Source organism: Triticum dicoccoides, chromosome 3B, assembly GCF_002162155.2.
Source record: "Triticum dicoccoides isolate Atlit2015 ecotype Zavitan chromosome 3B, WEW_v2.0, whole genome shotgun sequence".
In the NCBI taxonomy this organism is placed as follows: Eukaryota; Viridiplantae; Streptophyta; class Magnoliopsida; order Poales; family Poaceae; genus Triticum; species Triticum dicoccoides.
This window is the reverse complement of record NC_041385.1, coordinates 243,991,520-244,002,094: the sequence shown is the minus strand read 5'-3', so window position 1 is coordinate 244,002,094 and position 10,575 is coordinate 243,991,520. Positions and strand designations below refer to the sequence as shown.

Here is a 10,575-nt window from a genome sequence, read left to right as displayed (position 1 = left end):
CGGCGAGGCCCGCCCGCCGCCGCTTCGCCCCGACGTGGGTCGCCGCCACCACGTCGGCGACGGTCGGGTGGGCGGGGGCGGGGGCGGGGGCGGGGGCAGGCGCCGGGGCAGGCGAGGCGGGCGGGGCGGGAGCGGCTGGCGCGGCGGGCGGGGGCGCGGCCGCGGCGGGGCCTTCCATCGTCGGCGGGGCGGGAGGCAGCGGGAGGCGGTGGGAGCGGACGAGCGGTTGGCTCCCGCGCGCTGAGGAAGAGTGCGACGAGGAGGAGTGCGGGTTGGGGGGAGATTTTCCCCTCAACCCCTACTTCTACAGATTGCAAAGTCGTTTAAGGGTTGGACCTCTAAATTTTTTTACGGGTTTGAGGGTTTAGAGGTTCTAGTCTACGGAGTTTTTTCGGCGAAAACTGTAAAAAAGCGGTTATTTTTAGGGGTTTGAGGGCTCTACTAGTAATGCTCTAAGCCGCGAAGTCAGCCTCGTCGCAGCCACCACGCTATGCAAGCGTGCAGCGGCGACATTCCCCGCAGCACCCTACACGCCACAAACCATTTCACAAATTCGGCATCTACATGGATAGGGCTATCAACTGTGACACCTTTTGTGTAACCTGGAGATGCACGGGCATGGCCGGCGGCGGAGCGACCGACAGAGGGCATGGAGAGGGAGGCTGCCGAGCAGCAGGCCGCGGTGGCGGCATGGTCAGTGGCGCAAAACAGCTGAGACCTTGGCGTTGTGGGCTTGTGGTACATAGATGAATACCGGTGGCGAAGGCTGCGACGTCCGCGGTCACGTCGATAATAGGAGGAACGGCGGGGCAGCTGCCTTCTCTCGCGTGCGCCAGAGGAGGATCGACGGCTGCTCGCGTTCGTCGACAAGTAGTGTGGTGCCTGGTGCATGCGCCGTGTGTGGGTAGTTAGATTAGGATCTGATTGCAATCAGTTTTTCCCTTCCATGACTGCAGGACGTGAACTTCCATATTTTTCTCGATGGAGTATAGTCAGTCAATGTAAATTATTGAGTGCACATAAAAATGAATAAGATCAAGGCTATCGGTTGGATTGAGTTTAATGGGTCTAATCATGCGGTGGTAATGGGTTCGTGTATATTTGTGGGGTGCATTTAGAGAAGTTTATGTTTGATTGTTTATTAGTAGTAGAGAAGAGATGATTGTTTATTAGTAGCAGAGAAAAAAATAGTATTGTTCGTCTTGCACATGCCCCACGGAGGCAATTATCCAAGAGAGACAATTATCCTCTCGCGACCCCCGCATCACCTCCTCCGGCAGCCGGGGGGGGACCCTAGCTGCGCCGCGGCGGCCCCCTCCCCACCTCGTCCCACCTCCTCGTCGTCGCCTGAGGCAGCCGCCGGGCAAGTCCGGGGCACCAAGGATGGTGGCGACGGGGCCTAGGTTGCCCTACTTCTGCAGGGGAACCCCGGATCTAGAGCAGTGACTCCATTGGCAAGGCACGGCCAGCTAGCAGCCATGCAGGCGGTGGATCTGGCATCCCGGCCACGCGGGCGGCGGGATCCGGTGGTCGTTGGTGGCCGACAGCGGTTTCTGCGGCGGCCGGTGCGCGATCTGGGTGTCATCCTCCTTTTCAAAAAAAAGCCCCCACGGGCATCAGACACAGATCTGGTAAAGCGCCTGCCAGTAGGATCTTGCGAAAAGATGCAGAGTAGTTAAAGAATTAAGCCTCAGGATAAACGGCATCATGTCAACACTCAAAAGGTTGCTCGGCACGCCGACGGTCTGGAGAACTCGAGAGGGGCCACTTGCTTGCTGCCCACCATCACCATTCACCGGTCCATGCGACGGAGACCAGCTGGGCAAGCGACACCATCCGAGAAAACCCAGTCGATGGTGGAAAGAAAAGGTCCGTAAAGAAGGCACGACGCCAAATCTGGTCTCGTACTGGAGTACTATTATTATACTCGGTCGCCGTGCCGTTCACAGCTGGACTTCTCGACGGCAAGCTCCAGTTTCTTCGCCCCCACGTCGCCGCTGCCGTCTGTCCCACCACTGGATTGCTCATCAAACCAAGCTTACTACAAAACCGTAGCAGGATAGAATAGCTGCTTGCCCCAAAGCTATTAATAACAAATGAAAAATACTATAGGTATGAAGCTATTAAACGATTATACTCTAATAGTACTATCTCACTTGTTAACATTACTCTCTCCGTCCTATGATATAGTACTCCATATAGTACTATCACAGAACAGAGGGAGTACAAGTTATTGTACACCTGTTTCAATATGAAATACGACTTGATTTTTTTTTGCGAGGAAAAATACGACTTGATTGGTTTACCATTGATCCAAATAGTTCCTTTTGATCGATTTTTCATGATAATATGCATGCAACAGTTGAAGGCAAATATTAAACCTCCTTATATGGTTTATCGACTCTTTATTATTTATTGTCGCCTAATTAATACTTTACATTACCTTGTAAAAGTGGGATTTTTTCTTTTTCTACATTTGAATGTATGCCAATATAAATACGAGTTGATTAAGATTTTTTATGCAGGATATCTATTTTTAAAATTCCTTGTAATTATCCGTCAGTGGTTGAAGCAAACGCAATATCCTTCTTAATCACTCCCACACTTATAGTTGTTGTACTGAATATTATTTGCGAAAATTTATAAACCATGTTTACCCATATTATGATGACTGCATTCTAAAAACACAAACTTAAGAAAATATTTTTTTATCACAATTGATTGATGTACTCCCTCCGTCTCAGTTTACAAGTCCTACGCGTATATCTAGATTGCCAATTTTATCATCCTAATATAAACTATATAACAAAAAAAATTATAGATTTGAAAAATAGAACATCTGAAGTCTATATTGGTATATTTTTTGTAATATATGACTTGTATTAGGTTGGTCAAATTGACGACCTAGAGGTACGTACACACCCTGTAAACTGAGAGAGAGGTAGCAGTTTGTGTTTTCTCTCTCGTTTATAATTATGTAAAAGCAATTAAGAGCAACTTCAATGGGGCGACCAATTTCGTCCGCCGCAGTCCGTTTGGGTCGGCGCGGACAGAAAAGACGGCCCAATGCGCCGACCCAAACGGGCGCGCGTCCGCTTTCGTCCGCTTGCTGACCCATTCCCGGCCCTTTTTTGAGCCGGATCTGCGTCGGCGCGGACACAAGACGGACGACCGCGTTCTCTCTCCTCCCCGCGCGTGCACGACCTCCATCGTCTGCTTGGTGGCCGACGCCGCCGGCCATTTTTCTGATGAAAAAGGGTACATATATAGTTCTTCCGTACAAAGATAAAAGAAGAGATCAACTACTCGTCAGTTTCCGTCTCTGACTCGGTAATGTCCTCCTCCGACGTCTGAATATAGGCGTCAGCAGCCTGCTCGTCCGCGAAGTCCCACCCCGATGTTTCTCGCAGCTTCAGCCTCAATTGAGTGGCCTGCTTCCGCGCACGCTTGCCCTCCTGATAGGCGGCTCGCTCCGTCCTCCTGGCCTTCCTCTCTGTCCTCCTTTGCTCATAGAACTGACGTTCGTCGACGATGTCCCGCGGGAAGCGTTCGCGCCACACCACCAAGGCTTGCATGTCCATCTCGGCAATGGCGAGGCGACGCAGCCGCCTCCGGTGGACGCGATGATCCTCGTCGGTGAAAAGCCGCGGGAGAGGCGCCAGATCCTTCGCCTGCTGGCTCGACACGTCAGGAAAATTCATCTCCCGGCTCGGCCGCCGGAGGCGCCACGCCGCCGCGTCGTACGCGTGGGCCGCCTGCTCAGCGGTGTCGAAGATGCCGAGGATGAGGCGTTTCTCGCCAAACAAGATCTCGGCGGAGAAGGCGACGGAGGGGCACTCGCGGACTCCGTAAAAATCCAAAGCGCCGAGGATGCGCATCGACATGGTGGCGCACAGGCGGCGAGGCTAGTGAGAGGGGGCGAGACGAGAGGGCGGAGGACTGAGTGTGGAGGGAGCGCCATCTTATAACGAGCGCCGTCCGCGGCGCGCCAAAATGCGCGGGCGAACATTTCCCGCGCTCTGGAGCACCAAAGCCAGCGCGTGCTAGGCCGATTTCCCCCCCGCGCGCTGGCATGGCCGCTGGCATGATCTAAAGCATGCGCGGTCATGAAATGGGTCGGCGCGTTGGGCGTGCTGCCGATCCAAATCTAAAAGAGGGCTGACGCCGGGCGGGCGGCCGACCCAAACGGACAAAAAGCGGACAAAAGCGTCGTCCGTTTGGGTCGGCCCGTTGGAGTTGCTCTAACTAAATGATAAAACATGTACAATCAGTTTATGAGATGAGATTATTGTGATTCATCACAACGCCAAACACAACCTTAAGGGCTCTTTGGAAAATATGGTTCTAAAAACCTGGGAATAAAGAACCCGTATGATTTTCCTGATGATCATGTGGAATCACATTAGGAGAAAAACTGCTTGAATATACAAATACAACTTCTCAGTGTTTCACGTAATTGTTGAAACGGGGAGATAAGCAGGCTCGTGTACAACATACAAATTAGTTTCGATGAGGTCAAAGGCTCAAATCTAAATTTAAAATTATTCCAACGTCCCTGCATATGCTAATATTATTTCAATTTTTTTCTTATAAACAAAGATCTTGCAAGACAAAACAATTCAATCCAAATGACCCTAAATGATGTCATGCATCTATTCATCTCTTATTTCCCTGGATGCATGAACTGAGCTATAACATTTAGTGGCAGAATTTTAGGTCGTTTAATCCGCCCACCCAAGTTTGAATCCCAAGACTTCGCGAGGTGATATCCAATGACAACCAATGTGTTCACTAGGAGAAGCCAAAAATTTGACATTCACCAAATAGCTTTTCCAAAAGAAAAAAGGACATGTTTAGCTTTGTTTTCTATTTTGCCAGATGTTGCACTGTTTAATCATGCGCGTCTAACGATTTGACTTGTAAAACATAATTTCAAAGACAAATGTTAACATACATAATAGTAATAATTAATTCATCACGTGAATTTCGTGCAACTCATATGGTTAGGGTTTTTTGTGGAACCAGTCCATCACGGTTTAAATTCTAGACTTGACACTGATATACACATTTTTCTGAATTTATTTCAAACTTCTGACGATGTTAGATCTCATAACGAGCGTCTACTAAAAAAGTTTTTTTTTGATATTGCTAAAAAAGAATATTTAATTAACCACGACCCGTTTATCGCCACACCTACCCGCTCCACTAGCCGGCGCGTGCGACCGTGTGCGAATCACGCCGCGTACGCGCCCCGACAAAACCAGCTCCCCCCGACCTGGCCTGGCCCCAACACCAGCACAGCATAATTACCTCCCTTGGCTCCCTCTACCCCACGAGTGTACGTATCCCGGAATCTCCAATTAAACTCCACGAGACGAAACCAAACCGTGACACCGGAGCAGCCCAGCCCCAAATCCCCCTTTTCGGCCGGCCACGACCTCTTCCTCCACAAAATCCTCCCCGGAATTCCGCCGAGTCCCCGGTAGCCGGCCGCCGATCGGTCGATTCGCGGGGGGCGGGATGAGCTTCCAGGACCTGGAGGCCGGGAACGGCGTCCGTGGGACGCCGCGGAGGAACGGCCGGGCGGCGGGGGCCGGCGCCGGCTCGTCGCAGGCCGTCGCGTCGGGCGTCTTCCAGATCAACACGGCGGTGGCAACCTTCCAGCGCCTCGTCAACACGCTCGGCACCCCCAAGGACACGCCCGACCTCCGCGATAGGATGTGAGTCGCCGTTTTTTTACCCTACCTACCCCCCTCCCATCGTTTCCAGGATCGTTTTGGTTCGGCTGAGGGAGTGAATTTGGCAATCCCGGGTTGGGCGCTGTTACGATTTCGGAAGCGTGCGCGGGATTGGAGGAGAATTCCGCGGCTCGATTTCTGATCCCGATTTAGGTTATGTTTGTTTGGTGGATGCGTGCGAACAATCACTATCTTTTATGTCAGAGAAGAGATTGCCTAGGGCTTATTGCAACCCATTTTTTTAGCCTACTGCGCAGGGCGTCAAATTACCCACCCCTTCGAAGAACCTTCGCCCATAGGTTAATTGGGCGAATCACCGAGTGAGGCCGTATGTGCTATACATGAATTGACCCATCATCAGTGACACCAAATGAAATGTTTTAGCACTCTTTCTTCTGAAATTGATGTGATTTATGTCATTTATAACTTGGTCATGCTGTGTTATAGCCCTTAATATGTTTAACTTTACTAAATGTTCGATTAACCTTCTTTGGTAGCATTTACTTTCTTGTTCAAATTGCTACGATAGCCGTCTAACTATCAGTTCTGTTGCTTGCAGACACAAGACACGAGCACACATAACACAACTGGTGAAGGATACATCGGAGAAGCTTAAGCAAGCTAGTGAGGCGGATCATCGTCTTGAAGCCACCGTATGTGTCTATCCCTTTGATCTACTTACATATTTCTGTTTGATATTTCCTTTATTGTTAGAACTTAGCAGCATTTATGTACTGTTTTCCCTCCTTTTGTCCGAGCATGGAAATGAGTGATACCATGTAGATTTTACATCTTTTCTTAGTCATATACTACTTCAGCTTGGATGTTATTTTTTGTTCATTAATAATAGAAACTTGAATAAATGAATAAATATTTTTCTTGCCGATTCTTACTATCTATTCTGTTGTAATGTTGTCCCTTAAACAGAACCTGGAACTGTAATTTATTTTGCTGTTTGCACTTTGCAAGTGCATAAGAAAGCAATTGTGCTTTTGGAGTTTAGTTATGGTAATTAACCTGTCCAATTCATGTATTTCGACAGGAATCCTCAAATATAATTTGGTATTCAAATATGAGTTGTCTTGTACTGGCGTGCTAAGAAATTAGGCTCCTTTGGCAGATAACTAATGAGGTTTTCCTTCATTCTTGACATTTGTGGTCATGATTGTTTTTAGCATGGTGTCATACTCTCCATGACAAAATTTGCCAGTAATTCCTGGAATCATGAATATAAAGATCAAATGTGGTAACCAAATTTCTTATATATGGTGTTCCACTTGATACTTGTTTTCCATCTTTGCATCTTCATTCCTCTGTGGCTTTATTATTTTGGATGTATTTGCTCTTTCATATGTGCTTCTGGTTAATTTTCTACATAATGTGATTCTGACCATGTTTTAAACTACAGCCTACCAAAAAGATTGCTGATGCGAAGCTAGCAAAGGATTTCCAAGCAGTCCTAAAAGAGTTTCAGAAAGCTCAACGATTAGCAGTAGAGAGAGAAGCTGCATATGCTCCTTTTATTACTCAAGCAGGTCTACCACAGAGGTAATATTCTACTCAGATGCTCCACCTTTTAGCTGTATGCATTATCTTGTTTCTTTTTTCGCTTTCAAACAATGGGGGACTTCTTATAGTTATTGACACACTGTATACTCTCTTCTAGGTAGTATGTTAACCTCATATGCTAAAATAGTCTGTTCAATTCCAGTTTATGTGTCATTTTTTTTAGATATGTCTCCCTTTGCTAATAAGACAGCCTAATAAAAATAATAATGCCCATTGCAATCAGACAGTTTGGAAAGTGAACTGCAATTGATGCCCCTTTTGGAGTTTACGGTTTGTTGTCCAACTACTGTGACATGACATTCCTTACATTTCAATATTTTTTACCATTTAGCTCTCTTCAGTGCTTGTATGCCTCAGCAGAGGACTACAAATTGTATTAAAAATTATGCAACAGTAGAGGACTATACATCCATGGGGTGAACCTAAAGTTTGTTCTGGCGCATTTATAGGATGAACATGCATTCTTTATCTTATTTGCCATGCTTTTCCATCGGCTTGCTGATATACTGTAGCATGGGAATTGCTTTGTAGTGATGTGTCTTTCCATATCAGTTCTCTTAGCTTCACATAATAAACAACCATCTAGCAGTCTTTGTCTGGTTACAACAAAGTTTCTCATCATCATATTTTTGTATGTTTGGGCTTCTATTCTTCTTGAGTAATTTATAACCATTCTTAAATAGTATACATGAATTCTTTTACTATGTTTCAGTTACTCCTACTTTCTTAACGTCTGTAACTGCCCACCTGAGAATCTATGTGCGCTGCTGCATGTAGTCTGATAGCCTACTCTCAGCTTTTCAATTTTTGTTTTTTCTCCAGATAGAGACAGTCATGCATGAATGTTTCTGTTGGAGATTGTTTTCTCTTACTAAAAATGTTACTCGAGTTCTGGAGATTGTTTTCTCTTACTAAAAATATTACTCGAGTTCTGGAGATTGTTTTCTCTTACTAAAAATGTTACTCGAGTTCTTCTGTATTGTTGCCACCAAAGGTCTGATCTAGGATTCATAATTCTTTGCAGCTATAACTCAACCGAGATGAATAACGGTGCTGATAAGTTGGCTGAGCAGCGCACTCAGCTTCTAGAATCAAGAAGGTGAGTTGATAATGTTATTCATATATGGCGTGTTTCATCGATCTAATTATCTTGTATCCGTCTGGGCTTCGTATTCTTGTTGTAAACTTGGCAGACATATCTAGGTGACTTTATGCACAAGAAATGTTTTTTTATTGTCAAGAACTTGAACTTTTGTGTGTTTATAAGTTACTCTTAATCTTAATGATTTAATGTCTCGAATAAGGCACTAACTTTAACCTTTTTATTGTACCATAGACAAGAGTTAGTCTTCTTGGATAATGAGATTGTGTTCAACGAGGCCATCATTGAGGAAAGGGACCAGGGAATACAGGAGATTCAACACCAAATCACTGAAGTAAATGAGATCTTCAAAGATCTTGCTGTGCTAGTTCATGATCAAGGAGCAATGATCGGTGAGTGATACCTTTTTTCAGCTGACAGATGAGATGATACCCAATTCCATATGTTGAAGTGCAGTACTGTTTAAATTCCCACCATTATCTGATTGTATTATTTCTCCTTGTACTGCAGATGACATTGACACTCATATTGACAATTCTGTTGCTGCGACTTCACAAGCAAAAGGCCAGCTTTCAAAAGCTGCTAAAACCCAGAAGTCGAACTCTTCTCTGGTATATTCAGTAATCCACACTTGGTTTTAACATTCTCCTTCTGTTCTCTAACTGCGACCCCCTGATTTCCCTTTTGCAGATATGCCTGTTGATGGTTATTTTCGGGGTGGTGTTGCTCATAGTGATAATAGTCCTTGCAGCCTAGCAATTTGGATGGCACATTGTGCTCCGAAGTCTGCTCATGCTTAGCGCTCGAATTCCTTCATAATTTTATTTTGCTGTGCAGTCAGTCAGGAATGTATCCAGGTCACCTCCTGGAGGTTGTGCTATGGTGGTGTATGTGGTGATGGTGTGTGTGTCTGGAATGCATGGTTTACATAAGTAATCAAGTATACTCGCTTCGTTTGACTCTAGTGCTGTGTTTCTCATGTGCTCGCCTTGTTAGTATCTGTGATGTAGTATATCTCTGAGTGAGTGGTGTGAGAATGCGAAGGTTATTTTTTTTGTAGAAAAGACCTCCATAGGGCATCTTAAATCTAATACTTTGTCCGTTAAATACTTGTCGAAGAAACGGATGTAACGTGGAGGTGACTAGACACACAGAATTAGCTGCAACTCAAGAAAGTTGGATTTATATCATGTTTTCTGAGAGATTCAGCATGCCTTCATATATTAAGTAGAAGAGGGGTGAGATGTCAAAAAAAGAAGAGTAGAAGAGGGGTGAAAAAATAAGTAGAAGAAGGGCGAAAAAGACATGGTGTGATAAAAGAGATCATATTGGAGAACTAGAAAATGAAAATGCCGGCAAGCTAATTTCTCATCCTGGGTTCCCTAGTTGGGTATCTAAATAGCGCGCGCCGGCTAGGCGCCAGAGCTCATTGTCCGGCATTTCTCTCCTGCCTGATTTTCTAGGTGACCACGATCAACATTGTCTTAATATGCTTTTGCCCCGGACATGGGCCTTGCTGATCACCATGCGAGCTTGGTTGGCAGAGCAGTTGGCCTCTCCCCAATCAACAATGTTGAGGGAGTAGCAGCCCAGACATCAACAGACCTTTCGCCATATTTCCCTTGCAACAGGACAATTCTAATAGGTGAAGAGAGGACTCGAGCTGATGGCATGGGGCAGAAGTATCCATTTTGCCAGCCACTTCGTTGTAATATATCGTTGCACCACAAACGGTCCTGCATGAGTAGCCAAGTGAACATTTTCGCCTTTCCCGACACCCAGTCCGACCAAAACAATTGCTTGAAATTCAATGTCGTCGAACCATAGAATTGCATGAGATAGGCCGATTTTGCAATATATTCACCCGATGAATAGAACTTCCAACTGATGGAATCTGACATGTTTGGTGAGATCGTGAGAGGTTAGCGTTTGCCGTGTAATCTATCGTTGCACCACAAACGGTCTTGCATAAGTAGCCAAGTGAACATTTTCGCCGTCCCCGACGCTTAGGCCGACCAAAACAGTTGCTTGAAATTCAATGTCGTCGAACCATGGAATTGCATGAGATAGACCGATCTTGCAATATATTCACCCGATGAATAGAACTTCCAACTGATAGAATCCGACATGTTCGGTGAGAGGTTAGTGTTTGCCGTGCAAAGAGCT

The 10,575-nt window shown here is 46.1% G+C and overlaps 1 protein-coding gene across 1 annotated transcript; it reads left to right on the top strand.

Annotated features, from left to right (window-relative positions):
• The first annotated feature begins 5,324 nt into the window (after positions 1–5,324).
• Positions 5,325–9,388, top strand: LOC119275725 (syntaxin-22-like). Its single transcript, XM_037556625.1, has 7 exons — positions 5,325–5,720; positions 6,298–6,391; positions 7,147–7,286; positions 8,332–8,406; positions 8,644–8,801; positions 8,920–9,020; positions 9,100–9,388. Exons 1-7 carry the CDS (start codon positions 5,521–5,523, stop codon positions 9,163–9,165), a joined length of 834 nt encoding a protein of 277 aa, XP_037412522.1. The 5' UTR covers positions 5,325–5,520; the 3' UTR covers positions 9,166–9,388.
• Positions 9,389–10,575: the final 1,187 nt, after the last annotated feature.